We start from the raw sequence: 19,605 nt of genomic DNA on the forward strand, positions 1-19,605 counted from the left end.
TAGCATGTTGCTAAGCCGCTAGCCGTGTGTACTGAGTCACCTCGGGTGATTCTCTGGTGCTAATCGTCTGTGATCCTCCAGCTGGCTCCATAACCTTAATGCTGCTGTTAAAGTGGATCCAGGTCTCTCTAAGCCTCTTTGTGTTGTAGGCCAATCTGTCCACGCTCTCTCACAGCTTCACCCTCAGGCAGCATTAACGGGATTACACAGGTTCACCCAGTACTGAGGCTGAAACTGTGAGCCAGCGGAATATCAGCTTTCACTTCCACCGCAGGTATCCTGGTCCAACACACACACACACACACACACACACACACACACACGAGTGTGATTACAAACTGACCCCACTGTCAAGTTCTGACCCGCCGAGAAAAAAAAATACATCCGTTTATTACACGGTTTTGTGGAATACTCGATTCTGATTGGTCGATCACGGCGTTCTACAATATGTTATTTCTGTATAACTGACTGTTGCTACGTATAACAAACCGTTACTACGTATAATAGACCGTTGCTACGTATAGCAGACCGTTGCTACGTATAACAGACTGTTGCTACGTATAACAGACCGTTGCTACGTATAACAGGCCGTTGCTATGTATAACAGACCGTTGCTACGTATAACAGGCCGTTGCTATGTATAACAGACCGTTGCTACGTATAACAGGCCGTTGCTATGTATAACAGACCGTTGCTACATATAGCAGACCGTTGCTACGTATAACAGACCGTTGCTACGTATAGCAGACCGTTGCTACGTATAGCAGACCGTTGCTACGTATAGCAGACCGTTGCTACGTATAACAGACCGTTGCTACGTATAACAGGCCGTTGCTATGTATAACAGACCGTTGCTACGTATAACAGACCGTTGCTACGTATAGCAGACTGTTGCTACGTATAACAGACCGTTGCTACGTATAGCAGACCGTTGCTACGTATAGCAGACCGTTGCTACGTATAGCAGACCGTTGCTACGTATAACAGACCGTTGCTACGTATAGCAGACTGTTGCTACGTATAACAGACCGTTGCTACGTATAGCAGACTGTTGCTACGTATAACAGACCGTTGCTACGTATAGCAGACTGTTGCTACGTATAACAGACCGTTGCTACGTATAGCAGACCGTTGCTACGTATAACAGAACGTTGCTTGGTTTTTGGCCGTCACCATCTTGGTTTCAGAGAGGATTAATAACCACGTGAGGTTCAGTAAATGTTGTTCCTTAATAACCTGATGAGTGATGACGTCACACCGGAGGACACGACACTACAGGAAGCTGCAGGTATGTTTGTTAAAATAAGCTGTTCAGCATATTTTCATTAACACAGAGAAACATTTGTTGTTAGCTGCTTTGTTTTAACTGCTTCAGTTACACGTGACAGTGATGATGATGATGATGATGATGATGAACAGCCAGACAGACCTGTGGACGGTCGGGGGTTAAACAACAGGATTTAGGAGGAAACATGGAGGTAACTAGTTTTTATAATGTATTTATTGTCTCTTTTTATTCTCGGTTGTGTAATGTAATACGAGGTGTTACCGTGGAGGCCTGCAGAGAGCCGTGGTGTGATGTGACGGCGGCGTTGACTCAGAGCGCCGATGACCCAGATCTGATCCAGGTGAGTAGGTCAGCTTGTGGGAACGCCGTCGGGGGATTTCACCGTGTGAATCCAGATTTATCTCAGGATATTTTTACTCAGATTATCTCTCTGCACTCGAGGATCATTTCACTGATAAACTGTCTTTAAATGACACCAGACAAACATTATGTCGTTACACCTTCATTATATTACCACATGAATACTGTAATACACGTCACTACTCTTAAAACCAGGATAATAATAATACTTTATTTGGAACTAAGGCAACTTTAACTTAATAAATGAGATGGTGGTAATACAGAGAGACAGAATAATATAATGATAAATAATATAATAATTAGGATCGTCAATCGATTCAAATATTTAATCGCGATTAATCACAAATGTACCTTAAAGGGAGATTAGTCAAGTATTTAATACCCATCATGCACTGCTTCGAGTGTCTGATGTTATCGATCACTGTTAGCATTGTTAGCATTGTTAGCATCAACAACTGATCCTGCTGTTCTATATTACATTAACATAAATTATAATAGAAAATAAAAAACAAAACAAAAAACTAAACTTAAAAAATCAAACGTACACTAAAAAAAACTTAACAACTTAAAAAAAAACTTAAAAAAACGTTAACTTAAAAAAACGAAAAACTTTAAAAGCACTTCAAAAAAAAAAAAAAAAAAAAAAACTTAAAAAAAAAAAAAAAAAAACTTAAAAAAAAAAAAAAAAAAAAAAACGTAAACAAAAAAAACCCCCAAAACTTAAAAATAAAATAAAATAAATAAACTAAAAAAAAAAAAAAAAAAAAAAAATCTAAAAAACTTTAACTTAAAAAAAACTTAAAAATTTAAAAACATAAAACTAAAAAAAAATTAAAAACTAAAATAAAAACAGATATTGTCCAGAAACCCTCACAGGTACTGTATTTAGCATAAAACAATATGCTCATGTCATAACATGGCAAACTGCAGCCCAACAGGCAACAGCAGCTGTCAGTGTGTCAGTGTGTCCTTTATGAGCTGAACTGCAGCCGGTCATCAGGGGGCGATCCAGATGTTTTAGCCTCACTTTTGGGGAGCTGTCATGTCGGCCATTTTTATATACAGACAGACAGACAGACAGACAGACAGAGACAGATGGACAGAGGGACAGAGGGACAGACAGGTGTAGTTATGTAGCTCTTATGAAACAGCAGATGTAGGTGAGGCTGATCTGAGCAGCCTGAACATCTGAGGGGCAGATTAGGACGCTGTAAGTGTGAGTGTGAGTGTGACGTGGGTGTGTGAGTGTGTGTGTGAGTGTGACGTGGGTGTGTGTGTGGGTGTGTGAGTGTGTGGGAGTGCATCTTGCTGCTTCAGCATCCTCTCACACACACACAGCTGTTAATCCTCAGCTCTCTCCTGGTTCGTATCCACAGCCTCCGTCCTTTCCACGCTTCCCATTCATTGTCTAAGCGGTCGTGCAATGCATTCTGGGAGTGTGGCGGCGCGATTCGAGAGACGGGGCGTCTCGTCGGCCGCTCCTTATTTGCATAAAGTTGAGGTCTAGGCTACTTTATGCAAATCATGGGCGACCGACGCGACTCACCGCCTCTGGAAACTCACTAGAAACTTTTAAACGAACCGTTGTTGATCTAAAATAAAGACGGATTTAACTTCAGGATTATTTCTACATTACATGTTCTCAGAAACACACTCAGTGAACTATAATTAGTTAATGTGTTAAAGATATTAGTGGCGTTAAAATGAATTTGCATTAACACGTTATTATCGCGTTAACTCTGACAGCTCTAATTTATTTAATTTTTAAGATAAGATAAGATAAGATATTCCTTTTAGTCGTTTTTATTATGGTTATTTGAAAAATCACATTTTCCTGTAAATCTTTTTAATACTGAGGTCAAATTTCTACTTTGCACTATCTGATGACATATTTATATATATATATATATATATATATATCTTATCCTTTAACTTTTCGCATTTTATTTTTATGGAACTTCCAGGATATTTATAGATTTCCAGGATAAGACGCTGGGGGAGAAATACTAAATCCCTTTATTATATTTTAATTTATTTGTCTATAAATAATCAAGATCGGTATTTAAAAGATTCCCTGAAACAACACAGAGGACTCAGCTGTTTGATGAAACTAACTTAGTTTTTAATTTTCATTCGCTTCTATATTATCATTTATTATTTATTATTTATTATTTATTATTTATTGCTGTTGTTATTAGTATTAGTATTACTATTGTTGTTGTTGTATTATTATTATTGTTGTTATTATGACTTTATTATTATGTTTTTATTATTATTATTATTATTATTATTATTACTATTTCTACTACTATTGTGTTTTTTCGATAAATTCATGAATTGCTATAATTATGATTTATTTTCCTTTATTTTATTTTGTTTATTTAAGTGTGCTCTTCCTGTCTTTTGACATTTATTTCTCTGTATTATGATAATAATAATAATAATAATAATAATAATAATAATATTAATAATATTAATAATAATGATAATAATAATAAAGAGGTTCTCAGTCAACATTAATTTGTTAAATGTTTTTATAAAAGCACAAAACTCAGCCTTTGACTGTTTATTTTTATTGATAATAATATTAAATGTTTTTAATGTTTGAGAGGAGCTTCAGACGTGTCCTACATCTGTCACTGTCCTGATCAATAGACCTGATAGAAGAAGTCAGGCTGGTGATGCTGAGTGCTGATTGGCTGATCCTTTCGGTGCCGCCCCCTCAGATAAGACGGATAAATAACGCTGCAGACGCCTCCGAGCCTCAGATGTCTGTCTGTGTCCATCTCTCTGTCTCCTCTCTGCAGGAAACACCAGGTCAGAGGTCACAGAAACTTTATTTCCCACACTGTCCTTTAGGACCTTTAAGCACCACCAGAAAAGCCTTTTTTACTGACTGAAAGCTGAGCGTGTGAACGCACCGCTGAGGCAGGTTTTTATTTGATAGTTTTGTTGGATTTGTGAGACTCACTGATCTGAGATCAGGTTCAGGATGGAGCTGAAGGACTTCAGTCTGACAGATGAATATCACTTCATCAGTCCACAGCGGTGAGAAACTAACAACAACTCAATATTTGTTCATTATTAATTATTATGTATTATTTATCTCTATTTATTTACATTATTATTTATTATTTATCTCTATTTATTTAAATTATTATTTATTTATGTCTTTGTGTTTTTCTACATCTTCTGTTGTTCAGCTTTTCCAACACTTTTAGAAGAAGTTATAAATAGTTTATTGTCATTTATGCAACTATAACAGCAGCTCCACCAGTAGTTTTAGGACTAAAATGTAATTTTAGATGAGTGGCAGTTATAGAAGTATATAGAAATAGATATAGAAGTAGTACTTTTGTGGTACAGATGCTGAATCTTTTTTTGGGAGTTTAAAAAATCTGATGATGTATCAGCCGTAATTCTATTTTATATAATCAAATATTTTAGATAATCATTGATTTAATTTTTTCATTGTTACAATGATCAATCTTTCATTCGTCCATCAGCTGTTTAATCTCACACTCTTCCTCCTCCTCAGCCTCTTGGACTCCTCCTCCTCCTCCTCCTCCTCCTCCTCCTCCTCCTCGTGCCCCGCTGATGAAGCTCAGTCTCCGGCCTCCTTCCTCCATTCCTCCTCCCTCAGTCCCTCCTTCCCTCTGGACACCACGCCCGCTCTCAGCCCCTCACACCGGGCCTTCCTCCTCCCCAGCCCGGCCTCCTCCTCCTCCTCCTCCTCCTCCTCCTCCTACAGCCCCCTCTGTGGAGCGCCGGAGCCAGACTCCCCGACCGGATCTAGTTCCAGCGGAGGAAGCGTCGGAGGCAGCACCGTGGTGTCGGAGGCTTCCGTGCGTTTCTCGATGTCACAGACGGATTCGTTTTCAGCACAGGTGAAGAAAGTTTTTTATCTATTTTATTGTCTGTTTCACAGCTCAAAACCAAGATGGCGACGGACAAAAACCAAGATGGCGACGGACAAAAACCAAGATGGTGACAGAAAAAAAACAAGATGGCGACGGACAAAAACCAAGATGGAGACGACCAAAAACCAAGATGGCGACGGACAAAAACCAAGATGGCGACGGACAAAAACCAAGATGGTGACGAACAAAAACCAAGATGGAGACGACCAAAAACCAAGATGGCGACGGACAAAAACCAAGATGGAGACGACCAAAAACCAAGATGGCGACGGACAAAAACCAAGATGGCGACGGACAAAAACCAAGATGGAGACGACCAAAAACCAAGATGGCGACGGACAAAAACCAAGATGGAGACGACCAAAAACCAAGATGGAGACGACCAAAAACCAAGATGGCGACAGACAAAAACCAAGATGGCGACGGACAAAAACCAAGATGGTGACGAACAAAAACCAAGATGGAGACGGACAAAAACCAAGATGGCGACGGACAAAAACCAAGATGGCGACGGACAAAAACCAAGATGGCGACGGATAAAAACCAAGATGGCGACGGACAAAAACCAAGATGGAGACGGACAAAAACCAAGATGGTGACGGACAAAAACCAAGATGGCGACGGACAAAAACCAAGATGGAGACGACCAAAAACCAAGATGGCGACGGACAAAAACCAAGATGGCGACGGACAAAAACCAAGATGGTGAGGGACAAAAACCAAGATGGCGACGACCAAATATGTGGTATTTGTGGCACCGTACCGCTGCCACTAATACTCTTTAGAGCACCACATGTGGATTAATCCGCTGCTGAAAGTAGTCCCCAACAAAGTCACTATTTCGTCCTGTTTGTCTGATAAAAAGTGAGCAGCTGTTTTCAAAGTGAAACTATATGTTTGTGTTTTCGACGTCTTCAGTAGGAACCAATGGGCTCTGAGCTTTGGGAGCAGAGTTGATGATGAATGTTCAGACAGCAGCAGAAACTTCAGTGTGTCTCGTCGTTGCAGGTGGACTCCATCCTGAGGGGCGACTACCTGACGGCGATGGGTGCTGTGGGGCCCAAGAGGCTCTGCCTGGTGTGTGGCGACTTCGCCTCCGGGTATCACTACGGCGTGGCGTCCTGCGAGGCCTGCAAGGCGTTCTTCAAGAGGACCATCCAAGGTGAGAACCACAGTGTGTGTGTGTGTGTGTGTGTGTGTTGATCAATAAGTGAACTAATAGGCGGAGCTGATCAATACAGCAGCAGTCACTGTATTGATTAGTGTGTGAAGCTATGAGCTCACACATCAGCTGCTGGATTCAGACCAGAGAAACAGCATCCCAGCGTTCAGACGATTGATTGACTGATTGATTGATCGGTCACATCTGATTGATTTTAACACATCCACGGAAGCAAAGAGGACATTTAATTTGTTTAATTATAATAAATATATATACGTTTTAAACCCTTATTTGTATTATTTATTGATCCATCATTACACTCAAAATAACTGTGTCACTGAGTGAGGATGTGATGTCATTGTCCTTCCTGTTTATGGTTGCCTAGGTAACATCGAGTACAGCTGTCCGGTGATGAACGAGTGTGAGATCACCAAGCGGAGGAGGAAAGCCTGTCAGGCCTGCCGCTTCCAGAAATGTCTCCAGGCCGGGATGATGAGGGAGGGTACGTCACGTCTGTCCATCCGTCTGTCCGTCTGTCCGTCAGTCTGTCACAGAGGCTTCCCATGAGTCTTTGCAGTGCTGTTGAGCCTCTGTTTGAAGTGAATGTTAACTTTTGTGATTGGAAAGTCACAGAGCTCAGTTCAAAGGCCACCAAGACCCAAAAGAGATGCAAAACTACCACAAAGAGACTCAAAACAACCACAAAGAGACACAAAACAACCACAAAGAGACACAAAATGACTCCAAAGAGACACAAAACAACTACAAAGAGACACAAAACAACCACAAAGAGACTCAAAACAACCACAAAGAGACACAAAACAACCACAAAGAGACACAAAATGACTAGAGACTCAGAATGACTAGGGACACAAAATGACCACTAAGAGACACAAAATGACTCCAAAGAGACTCAAAATCACTACTAAGAGAGGCTCTTTGTATATCAAAGAGACAGTTGAGAAAAGTTGTCGCTGCACCATTAGTGGTATTTCATGTGTCTTTAATCTGACCTACTGTATCACAGGCTGTGGTTGTGAACGTGGTCTCTGTGTTGCAGGAGTTCGGATGGACCGAGTGAGAGGAGGACGGCAGAAGTACAAGCGGCGGGTGGAGACGGGTCTGGGTTTATACAGCAGAGCGCCGTACAGTCACCCCGTCAGCAGCAGTGAGTTCACACCTGAAGCTCCAACATGAAGATAATAACAACCTGATTTTATTAAATATGAATCACTGACTGTCTTCTAGGAAACAAGGTGGTCTCCCACCTGCTGCTGACGGAGCCCGCCCCGCTGGCTGCCAATCAGGATGATTCCACCAATGACGGCAGCCTGCGGACCCTGCTGACCCTCTGTGACCTCCTGAACCGGGAGCTGCTGGTTCTGATTGGCTGGGCCAAACAGATTCCAGGTACACGCCCACATCACCTGAAGGCTTCTGATTGGCTGGTTTCCTTATGGCCTGATTATCCTGATATTTAATGTGAGTGACACCTGCTCTGCCCCGCCCCCCCTCAGGTTTCTCCGGCCTCTCATTGGTCGACCAGATGTCGCTGCTGCAGAGCGGTTGGATGGAGGCGCTGCTGGTGGGCGTGGCCTGGCGGTCGCAGGGCGCGGCTGGGGAGGAGCTTGTTTTCGCCGGGAACCTGCGGCTGGACGAGGCTCAGTGTCGAGCCGCGGGATTGGCCGACCTGTACGAGGCGCTGCGTCACCTGACGGCGAAATACCAGGCGATGAACCTGAGCCCCGAAGAGGTCGTGACGCTGAAGGCCATGGCTCTTGCTAACTCTGGTACGCACGCACACGCACGCACACACGATATGAGCCAGCAGAGACGTCTATCAACAATACAAAATATGTGTATATGTATCAAATCTAGTGGTGGAAAGTAACTAAGTACATCTACTCAAGTATTGTACTAAAGTACACATTTAGTGCCATCTTGGTTTCTGGCCGTCACCATCTTGGTTTCTGGCCGTCACCATCTTGGTTTCTGGCCGTCACCATGTTTGTTTTTGGCCGTCTTCATCTCGGTCAAGTATTTTGCATTTTCTTGTCGTATATTATACACACTATAAATCAGTAGCTCTGTGTTAATTTGTGCTCATTTCAGTAGGTGTACTCATGGTATGTATCACACATCTGTGTGAGTAGTTAAGTAACAAAATACATTTACTCAAGTACTTTACTTTACTACAGTTTTGAGGTACTTATACTTGCGTAATTCCATTTTATGGTACTTTATACTTCTACTCCACTACACCCTAGAGGGAAATATTGTACTTTTTACTGCACTACATTTATCTGACAGCTAACATAAAGAGTTTACATAAAAAAATATGTACGTTTCTGAAATCCAACACATGATTGATTAAAAAAATATGACGCATTATTATAAATTAATCTACATAACAGTATATTAACAGTAGTTAAAATCAGCCTTGACAACAGTAAAATGCTGCTTACATGAATACAGATAATAATATTCCAATAATACATATAGAATATATTTCACAATGGGTCATTTTGCATAATGAGTACTTTCGATACTTTAAGTACATTTGGTTAATAATACTAGTATGTATAAACGTTGTAGTAGTAGTACTGTGTAGTAAACCGCGTTAGTGTGGTTGCAGCCTGAGACCACATCACATTAAACCGTTAACCTGAAACCTTCAGAGCTCCCAGCAGGGAGGCAGCTGCCTCTGACACACAAACAGCAACATGAATAAAACTCATATTGATTTACAACTAAGAGAGAGGAGAATGGAGGGGTGTGGGGGGGGTCTGAACTTATTGATCCCAGAGGAGTGGTTATTGACATCGATCAGAGGCTGGGAGCTGAAGCATCATGGTATTGATTAGACCCAGAAACTTTGAGGACAAAAAACTGTCACAAAACACGAATAGAAAAATATCATCAAGTAGAAATATCATATAGAAGTTATTGGATGTTCGCTGTATGGATATGATGCAGATAAACTTTAGATTAGGGCTGTCAAAGTTAATAACACCTCAACACAAACATCATTCATTTATTTAACGCATTAACAAAACTTGTGATTTTTAGGTTGTAGCGGCTCAGTTTTAAAGATAGAGTGAAGATCCTGGTATCATATGAAACTAGAAAACCTGATGAATCCTTCGGTACCGACCATGTTATGTCATACAATATCTGTCATAGTTTTGTTTTGTTAATTGATTTCCAATAATAACTTTATACATACATTTGCATAATGCAGCATATTTACCCAAGTTTTTTTTTTTTTTTTAGTTTAAGTTTTTTTGAAGTTTTGAATTTTATTTTAAGTGAAAAAAAATTTTAAATAATTTTTAAATGTTTTGTTTTTTTAAGTTTATGTTTTTTAAATTTTTTAAAGATTTTTAGAATTTGTTTTTCGTTTATTTTTGTTTAAGTTTTTAATTTAATTTAAGTTTTTTGATTTATTTTAGTTTTCATGTTTTTTGATTTTGTTTTTTTGATTTAAGTTTTTTTTTAAGTATTTTTTTAAGTTTAAAGTTTTTGTTTTTCTTAATAGTGTTTTTTTGTTATTTTATTTTCTATTATATATATATATTTTTTAGGTTCATGGTGATGAAGGAACGTGTCCCTGGGTGACACAGTGAAACTCACTGATGTGTTTTAATGGAGCTCTGTGACTCAGAGGAAGAAGATCATATAGAACAGCAGGATCAGTTGTTGTTGATGCTAACAATGCTAACAATGCTAACACTGATCAATAATAACATCAGACACTCCTGTTGAAGCAGTGCATGATGGGACACTTCCAGCTGAAGTCTGGTCAGTCTCCCACTGTCTGAGCCTCGGATCAATAAAGTTTATTGATGGACTCGGTTCTGGATCTATAAACTGTTAGTTAACTGTCTGGAGGACACGGGGAGGGTGTGTGTGAGTGTGTGTGAGTGTGTGTGTGTGTGTGAGTGTGTGTGTGTGTGGTACAAACACCCACAGGCTGACCTTGACCTTTCTTTGATCTCCCTCCTACCGACCTCTCGAAAGTGCACTTTAAAGTACTCTCAGTAAACTAGTTTAATAGTTTTTCCTGCAAGTATACTTGTAAGTTATCTGAAGTCAACTTAAAGTACTTAGTCAAATATACTTTTCTGTATACTTTTCAGCATAAGTCAAGTATACTTAGACTTTTCTGTACACTTGTCGGTATAAGCTAAGGATACTTAAGTATACTTTTGTTAAGTATATCTCTGATAAGTACATAAAAAGTAAACTGAAAGTATACTCTCTTATGTTGAAGTTTAAAAGAAGTATACTAGTAGTGTCCTAACGTCTTCTCTCTCGCTCCCTCTGCGTCCTCTCTCAGACGCCGACCCGGTGGACTGTCCTGACTCGGTGCAGCGGTTCCAGGACGGGCTCCACGAGGCGCTGCAGGAGTACGAGTCGTCCCGCAGAGAGCAGCGGCGGGCGGGTCGGCTGCTGATGAGCCTCCCTCTGCTGCGACAGACCGCCGACCGCGCCGTGCAGGCCTTCCTGCGGCTGCACCGCCACCGCTGCGTCCCGCTCCACAAACTACTGCTGGAGATGCTCGACGCCAAGGCCTGAACACGTGTCGTCGCTCTGAGACCGCCTTCATCATCATCGTCATCATCCATCGTCGTCTGAACCTGCTCAGATTTACATAAAGTTTGGATTTTCAATCTATTTTTTTAAAACGAAAATATATTTTTTTTAATGTGAACTTTTTCTCAGAGTGTGATGTGTTTTTCAGTGTGTGCTGGTTTACCTTAAAGGTGAGCTGGTTACCATAGCAACAGCCAGGGAGGAGGAGGATGACGACGACGACGAAGACGGACCAATGTCATTTTAACATTGAGGGCTTTTATTTTGTTGTCCAAAGACGATTTAATGTTGAAGACTTTTATTTTGTTGATCAAAAACATGTTAACTTTGAGGACTTTTATTTTTGTCAATCAAATATGTTTTAACGTTGAGAACTTTTATTTTGTTGATCAAATATGTTTTAACGTTGAGAACTTTTATTTTGTTGATCAAATAGGTTTTAACGTTGAGGACTTTTATTTTGTTGATCAAATATGTTTTAACGTTGAGGACTTTTATTTTGTTGATCAAATATGTTTTAACGTTGAGGACTTTTATTTTATTTATTTTTTTAACAGAGCTGATCAATTATTGGCTGCTGATTAGTTTTATTAACTGACTAGTTGATTTAAAGCTTCTGGAATAAAAACATGATTTTTAAATGATTCACGAGTCATTTATTTATTATTTATTTATTATTTATTTATTTATTTATTTATTTATTTATTTATTTATTTATTTATTTATTTATTTTATTTTTGTTTTTATTGTTTGAAAACACAAAACATTTTTAAAGAAAAGCAGCTTAATTTTCAGAGCTGCAACTAACGATTATTTCTTTATCGATTAATCTATTTAATTGATTAATAAAAAAAAATATTTTGTATTATTTATATATAAGTTAATAAGTTCTTATAAATTATATTATTTTTCAGATATTCTCATCACTGCTCTTTATAGTGTGGTAGAGGCTTTTATTGTGAAGGCTGTCGGAAGTGCTATGACGCAGATGCTAACCTGATGCTAACCTGATGCTAACCTGGTTCTTCTCTGCAGCTACATGATCTAAATGATGAACGAGCGGCGGACTGAGAATCATTCAACGTGTTTAATGAAACGTTTCACACATTTTAACCGTCAACTCATCAACGTTAACTCACGCACGGACTCTGAGCCGTGCACAGGTGCACACAGGTAGCTAACCAGCTAGGCTAGGCTAGGCTAGGCTAGGCTAGGCTGGGCTGGACTGGGAGAGGCTAGGCTAGGCTAGGCTAGGCTAGGCTAGGCTAGGCTAGGCTAGGCTAGGCTAGGCTAGGCTAGGCTAGGCTAGGCTAGGCTAGGCTAGGCTAGTTAGCTGGTTGGTTAGCACCTGAGCAGAATGGATCTATTCGACGACCTGCCAGAACCAACACACACCTGCACAGGTGAGTTCAGACCAATTAGCCATTTAATGTTAATAAAACCAGGATGTTGTGAATGGAGAGACTTTAGTGCTGATGATGAATACTATTCTAGATATTATATTTTATTTTCTGCACTATATTATATATTATATATATATATACTGTATTAGTACATTTCACCTCATGTTATATTTTATAAGATAACATAATAAGGTTTTGCAGCAGCACAAGGAGAGACATAAATACAGATAAATAAATAAAGTTTAAAAAATAAATAATTAGAAGTATATAAACTATACAGGAGCAATTAAAGTCAAATTAAGTTAAAAGTGAGAGTGGTGGAATAATATATAATGTGATTAAGTAGTGATGATAAATATAGAATTATGATAGAAATATAGTAATGTAATAAAACATTAACATAATAAAGTTTGGCAAAGACAAAAACTTTTTTATTTGTGATTATGTATACAGGTAATGCACATAAATATATATATATATATATAATACTTATACTGTTGTGATGGTTTAACAGCTTGTTAAAAGGTAGTAAAATAAATAAATATATATGTATACTACGATGTGTGCAGCTATAAACAGGAAGTAACATTAAATAAATAGTATAAAGGTTAAAGTGTAGAGCAGCAACTACCGAGTATTTTCATTACTGATTAATCTGCTGATCATTTTTTTAATTAATAATCGTGTATTCTATGAAACAGCAAAAAACATGTCAAGAAATGTCCATGACAACTTCACAGAGCCAAACGTGACGTCTCCAAATGTCGTTTTGTTCGACCAAACACACAAAAATATTAAGTTTTCAATAATATATGACAAAGAAAAGCAGGAAATCGTCTCGTTTGAGAGGCTGGAATCAGAAGATATTGGAATTGTTTCACTATTTTTGCTTTAAAAAATTACTGAACTGACAAATTGATTATCAAAATAGTTGCCCATTATTTATTTTCAGCTCTAGTAAAGTGTACCGGTGACAGATTCTCACATTAGTTGAAACTTGATTGACTTCCTGTAACGATGGGAGGATTAATAGGAGTGGAGAAAATGGAAGTCAGCGTTAGTGTGGAAAGAAATGACGTTGGCGTTGGCGTTGGCGTTGAAGGCGTATTGGAGCGTTTATATGATTCTGCTTCAGCTTTAATCTGAATGGAAACGAACCATTTTGTACCTTTTTAAATTCAGGATTTTCTCTCCGTCATGAAGCGTTTTGTTGCTCCTCACCAGTTTGGTTTGATTCTTCTTCAGGTCCAGTTCCAGCAGCGGTCACAGCTCGACCACAGGACACCGAAGAAGAAGAAGAGGAGGAGGAGGAGGAGGAGGAAAAGGAGAAGAGATTAAAACGAAAACGAGAAGACGCCGAGTGTTACGCTGATATAAAAGAGGAGGAGGTCAAGAAAGTTTGTAAAGAAGGTCTTCAGCTCTTCCACCACAATGTTTGTTTCTTTCTCCCTCTAATTACAGTAGAACAGAGTAGAGTACAACATGACATGAACACATGATGTGTTTAAAGACTGACATGTGTGTCGTCGTCCAGGCCTCCCCGTGCTGAAAGGCTACGTGGCGGTGAGGCGTGGCGAGCGGGAGGAGATGCAGGACGCTCACATTCTGCTGCCGGACATGAGCGGCTGTCTGTCCGCTCTGCCGGGACAAGTGTAAGTCCAACAGGAGGTTGTCATCATCAGCGGAGCGAGGGAGCGTTTCGTCTCTCTGACGTGTCCTTTGTGTCCCCGCAGGTCTCGTGTCTCGTACTTCGCCGTGTTTGACGGTCACGGCGGAGCTCGAGCCTCTCGATTCGCCGCGGAGCATCTCCACCACAATCTGGCCAAGAAGTTCCCCAGCGGTGAGTTTTAAAGGGACAGTCCGTCGTTTAATCACCACGTGTCTTTATTTTACTCGTTTCACTGATGTGTCATCGACCGGTATCCATCTTTAACAGCTAAGTACACATTCAAGGTACTTGTACTTTACTTGAGTATTTCTATGTTCTGCTACTTTCTACTTCTACTCCATTACATCTCAGAGTAAATATTGTACTTTTTACTCCACTAGAGTACTAGTTACTTTACATATTCAGATTATTAATACAGTGTATAAGGAGAGGAGAGCTAGTTAGCGTTAGCTGTTAACTCCGTGCTGCTTACCGGCTGCTAGCAGCTAACGGTAACTAGCTCTCGTCCCGCCGATTTGAACAATAACAAGGAAACACTAATTTCTATAACGCTTTAACGCAACTTGTGATTTTTAGGTTGTAGCGGCTCAGTTTTAAAGATAGAGTGAAGATCCTGGTGTCATATGAAACTAGAAAACTTGCATGTCCATTTTCAAAGTGGTCCCTTGACCTCTGACCTCCAGATATGTGAATGTGTGAGGGTTGTTGTCCAAAAAATGTCTGAAAACGTCTGAAAATTATCAGAAAAAAGTCCGAAAAAATTCTGAGAAATATCCGAACAACGTTCGAAAATGTTTTTATTTATTTTTTTTACTTTTTTTTTAAAGTTTTTAATTTTTTTTTAGTTTCATGTTTTTTGAAATTTTGTTTTGAAGTGTTTTTATTTTTATTTTTTTGTAGTTTAAATTACCTTGAAGTATTTTTTTTGTATTTTTTGAAGTTTTTAAGTGTTTTTTTTTTTTGTATTTTTATCATTCATACATTTACATAAAGCAGTATATTTGTTCACTCCCATGTTGATAAGAGTATTAAATACTTGACAAACCTCCCTTTTAAGGTACATTTTGAACAGATAAAACATGTGCGATTAACTATTTTATGGATTGACAGTCCTAGAAAATATCCATATTAATGAAAACATGTCGCCCGGTCTTAACGTGCAGTCGTTCTGCTGTGGAAAGAGTTTTACATTTTATTTGTTTAGGTCTTAAAACGTATTAAATTAGATTATAAATAGTTAGTTATTTCTCTTCTGAAGATGAACAGGATGAAACAGATCGCTGCCTCCTTAACGGCTGAAACGTGTCGTCTCTTTCAGGAGAAACGGAGAATGTGGACAAGCTAATTAGGAAATGTCTCCTGGACACTTTCAGGCAGACGGATGACGACTTCCTGAAGAAAGCTTCCAGCCAGTAAGAGTTCACAGAGAAACCCTGAATACAAATGCTGTGCAGTCACTACGTTGCTACGTTACAACGTTACAACGTCACAGGGCAGACTTTAAGTCATTTTTTAGACTTATTGTAAGATTTGATCATGAATAAATGTCTATAAATCCTCTCAGAAATCATAGAAAGAAGACGCTTCAGAAACATCATCAGTTTTCTTCAGTCTCACAGTAATCCAGTGATAGTGGTTTGTACGTCCAGGAGATGATCACAGATCAGTCAGCTCTCTGATGTTAATGGAGAATAATTCAGCCTCCGTCAGTCGTCTCTCTGTATTGTGCAACAGGAAGCCAGCGTGGAAGGACGGCTCCACGGCGACCTGTGTGCTGGTGGTGGACGACGTGGTGTACGTGGCCAACCTGGGAGACAGCAGGGTAACGCTGGGATTCTAACAGTGCTCTATGTATGACCTTAAATACCCGTCAGATGAACGTCTGCAGGACAAGCTGTCAGCCTGTGCGCGTGTGTGTGTGTCTGCAGGCGGTGTTGTGTCGGATGGAGGCGACGGGAGGAGCAGACGGACGGAGGAGGTCGTTGACTCTGCCTCTGAGTACCGACCACAACCCGACCATCTACAAGGAGAGGATGAGGATCCAGAGAGCGGGAGGCACCGTCAGGTACACCACCTACAAACAAACACTCCAGTTAGGATGGAGCCCAGCCGGAGGGGTCGGTCGCACCACCGGCGTGTCTCGCCCGCACCGTCGGGGAGGTGGAGCGTGAGCGCATGCGATAGGACCCGAAAGATGGTGACGAGAAGTTAACGTCACGCTGCCGTAAAGTGGTATCGGATCCGTTGTATTGGAGCCGTTTTACGAGTACATGAGCACAGTATTGGACCCGGTACCCGATACTGTTACCTTGATTAAAAATCACAGATTTCTCTGGTTTGAAAAACGCACACAACTCAAGAAAATATAGAACATCGGTCTTGTTGTTTTAATGCAGGAACGGTTACATATTCTACCTCTCTATATCTATTCTGCTGCTGGACGAAGCTAACGTTTAACGGTGTGTGTGTGTGTGTGTGTGTGTGTGTGTGTGTGTGTGTGTGTGTGTGTGTGTGTGTGTGTGTGTGTGTGTGTGTGTGTGTGTGTGTGTGTGTGTGTGTGTGTGTGTGTGTGTGTGTGTGTGTTGCAGGGACGGCCGGGTGCTGGGCGTCCTCGAGGTGTCCCGGTCCATCGGAGACGGTCAGTACAAACGCTGTGGAGTCATTTCATCCCCCGACATGAGGAGGTGTCAGCTCACAGCCAATGACAGGCAAGAACACAACCACAGACGCTGATTGGTTACACTCTACACATGTTTATGAAGGTGCAGCTGGTTAGCTTAGCATAAAGACTGGAAACAGAGGGAAACAGCTAGCCTGGCTCCACCTCCCAGCTTCTGTAAAGCTCCCTGATGAACACGTTATATCTAGGTTGTTTAATCTCATCTTGGGTGGTGATGTTTTCTTGCAGAAACAGGAAGTTGCAGCTGCTGACGTTTCTCTCTCTGTCTCTCTCTCTGTTTGTTTGTTCTCTCTCTCTGTCTCTCACTCTCTCTCACTCTCTCTCTCTGTCTCTCTCTGTCTGCAGGTTTATCATCCTGGCCTGTGACGGTTTGTTCAAAGTGTTTTCTGCTGATGAAGCCGTTAAATTCGTCCTCAACATCCTGCAGGTTTCTCTCTCTCTCCTCTTTTAAAGGAGGATTGATTACAGCTCAGGTCTTCATCTGTCGTTCTTCATGTAGTTGTAGTTGTGCTCACAGTCTTCCTGTGCAGTCACGTCACATGTTCTGTCGCCTTATCAGAGGAACGTCGCCCTGCAGACACCCACAGTTTCAGACGTACACAAGCACAAGTCTAAACGACAGCGAAGTGATGACCCTGCGCAGTGGTTCATGTTACGAAGCTAACGTTAGCTATCCTCTGTAACGCCATGGGAACCAGCTGGCTAGCTTCAGATTTAAAACAATATACACAAATATTATTTAATATAATACTAGAAACGTGGACTATTATTTTAATAATGTTGGCAGCCGTCATAGAGTTTATCAATCTCCGTCCGTACGTCTCAGTCTGTGGGTCTGCAGGGCGATGATGTTGCTTTATTTTGATTTAGCTTTTTGAAGACAATATGTTAGTTGTAGTCTACTTTTAGTCATTTAGCAAAAAACAGTAAAGTTTTAGTCTCATTTTTGAGTTGGATTCGTGATTTTGTTGTTTTATAAGCTTTTAGAGGCAGCTGGTGGTGATTGCCACCTGTGAGTCTTTCTAAGAGTCATAACTCGATCAGATGTCAGCGGTCAGTGTCTCTGATTATGAAGCTGAGCTGACTGATTAACATCAGCGGAGGAAAAAAAATATTTTCACAAATAAGACAATAACTATGACAGCGTATTAGAGCCATTGTAGAGGGGGACAAAAAAAAGTAATATTGTCCTGAAAATTGAATATTTACGGGGAAAAATAACAAATTTACGATACCAAAAAAAAATTTAATTTTTTTTTTTTTTTTTTTTATATTGTCTGAGATTATAAAGTCATAAATTAACGAGAAATTACTCAAATTTACTAAAAAAAATTTTTTTTTTTATTGTCTGAGGTTAAAGAGTAACAAACACACATAAAGCACATATATATTTATATTTATATTTTTAAATTCACAGCAACTTACAGTCTCTCATGATATTATTATCTCTGATGTCCGTCGTGTGTAGCTCCGCTCAGAAATCAAAGAAGAAGAGACGTTCTTTATAACTGCAGAACTTTCGAAATGTTTGCTTTTCTCTTGGTGTGATCGCACCGTTAGTAACGTTAAAAAACTACCAAAATAAGACGAGAGTTGTAATAAACTGGAGTTATTCTCCTGCAGGAGGGGAGCGTGGAGCCGAGGTCGGGGCTGACGGAGGAGGAGGTGAAGTTTGAAGCTGCTTGCCAACAGTTGGCCAGTGAGGCGGTGAGGCGAGGCTGCGCCGACAACGTCACTGTGATCCTGCTCTCTATCGGCTTCTGAACACACACACACACACACACACACACACACACACATCTGGCTGACCTCCTCGCTGTCTCGTCTGTTTTCCAATAAAAGTATTTTCTTTATCTCGGCTGTAGAAGTGATTTAATGATCTGAGTGTTTGTGTCTCCAGATGTGATGGTGTTGAATGTTTGTGATGAACTGAAGGACGAAGTGGTCCTTTTTTAAGATAAAGAGATGATCCTTTATTGGTCCCCACGGCGGGGATGTTTGCAGGATTACAGCAGCAAAGAGGGACAGTGCAAACAACAAGAGGCATCAGTAAAAGAACAAAATAAGATCTAATAAATAAGCAAGAAAAGAAAAGAACGACAAAACAAGTTAAATTAAGAAATTAGAGGAGAAAAAGTTCAATGGTGAGAAGCAGCTGCTGAGATATTAAGTTATTTTGAGATAAGCAATTATTTTAAGATACTAAGTCATTATTTTGAGACACTAAGTCATTATTTTGACAGTTTCTACATTTTAAAATACTAAGCCATTATTTTGATATAATCATTCATTATTTTTGCGATATTAAGTCATTATTTTGAGAGTAATAAGTCATTATTTTGACAGTTTCTCATCATTTTAAAATACTAAGTCAATATTTTGAGATAAGCCATTATTTTGATATACTAAGTCATTATTTTAAAAATACTAATTCATTATTTTGAGACACCAAGTCATTATTTAGAGACACTAAGTCATTATTTTGACAGTCTGTCATCATTTTAAATACTAATTCATTATTTTGAAA

At 39.9% G+C, this 19,605-nt stretch overlaps 2 protein-coding genes across 10 annotated transcripts; both read left to right on the forward strand.

The window, feature by feature from the left end:
* The first annotated feature begins 1,170 nt into the window (after nucleotides 1-1,170).
* Nucleotides 1,171-11,743, forward strand: esrrd (estrogen-related receptor delta). The gene is made up of 10 exons (XM_037774767.1): nucleotides 1,171-1,288; nucleotides 1,543-1,628; nucleotides 4,304-4,696; nucleotides 5,187-5,535; nucleotides 6,577-6,730; nucleotides 7,116-7,232; nucleotides 7,791-7,898; nucleotides 7,979-8,140; nucleotides 8,248-8,520; nucleotides 11,070-11,743. Exons 3-10 carry the CDS (start codon nucleotides 4,641-4,643, stop codon nucleotides 11,306-11,308), a joined length of 1,458 nt encoding a protein of 485 aa, XP_037630695.1. The 5' UTR covers nucleotides 1,171-1,288; nucleotides 1,543-1,628; nucleotides 4,304-4,640; the 3' UTR covers nucleotides 11,309-11,743.
* Nucleotides 11,744-12,289: 546 nt separating this feature from the next.
* Nucleotides 12,290-18,931, forward strand: LOC119491111 (integrin-linked kinase-associated serine/threonine phosphatase). Of its 9 annotated transcripts, none has more exons than XM_037774777.1 (11): nucleotides 12,290-12,560; nucleotides 12,606-12,729; nucleotides 13,975-14,139; nucleotides 14,264-14,381; nucleotides 14,463-14,569; nucleotides 15,717-15,810; nucleotides 16,133-16,220; nucleotides 16,327-16,463; nucleotides 16,987-17,106; nucleotides 17,424-17,505; nucleotides 18,702-18,931. In XM_037774777.1, exons 2-11 carry the CDS (start codon nucleotides 12,684-12,686, stop codon nucleotides 18,840-18,842), a joined length of 1,098 nt encoding a protein of 365 aa, XP_037630705.1. In that variant the 5' UTR covers nucleotides 12,290-12,560; nucleotides 12,606-12,683; the 3' UTR covers nucleotides 18,843-18,931. The 9 variants fall into 9 exon arrangements, with proteins under 9 accessions (XP_037630705.1, XP_037630704.1, XP_037630706.1 ...); XM_037774776.1 differs by having other exon boundaries at nucleotides 12,611-12,729; XM_037774778.1 differs by having other exon boundaries at nucleotides 12,616-12,729.
* Nucleotides 18,932-19,605: the final 674 nt, after the last annotated feature.

The sequence above is a fragment of the Sebastes umbrosus genome, chromosome 7 (genome assembly GCF_015220745.1).
Source record: "Sebastes umbrosus isolate fSebUmb1 chromosome 7, fSebUmb1.pri, whole genome shotgun sequence".
Classification (NCBI taxonomy): domain Eukaryota; kingdom Metazoa; phylum Chordata; class Actinopteri; order Perciformes; family Sebastidae; genus Sebastes; species Sebastes umbrosus.

Excerpts from the sequence above, each read along its gene's own strand:
- esrrd (XM_037774767.1), top strand. The coding sequence starts at position 4,641 with ATGGAGCTGAAGGACTTCAGTCTGACAGATGAATATCACTTCATCAGT. Across the intron at positions 7,233-7,790 it reads GGCCGGGATGATGAGGGAGG|GAGTTCGGATGGACCGAGTG; the intron begins GTACGTCACGTC and ends TCTGTGTTGCAG. Across the intron at positions 8,521-11,069 it reads CATGGCTCTTGCTAACTCTG|ACGCCGACCCGGTGGACTGT; the intron begins GTACGCACGCAC and ends GTCCTCTCTCAG.
- LOC119491111 (XM_037774773.1), top strand. The coding sequence starts at position 12,684 with ATGGATCTATTCGACGACCTGCCAGAACCAACACACACCTGCACAG. Across the intron at positions 14,570-15,716 it reads GGCCAAGAAGTTCCCCAGCG|GAGAAACGGAGAATGTGGAC; the intron begins GTGAGTTTTAAA and ends CGTCTCTTTCAG. Across the intron at positions 16,464-16,986 it reads AGAGCGGGAGGCACCGTCAG|GGACGGCCGGGTGCTGGGCG; the intron begins GTACACCACCTA and ends TGTGTGTTGCAG.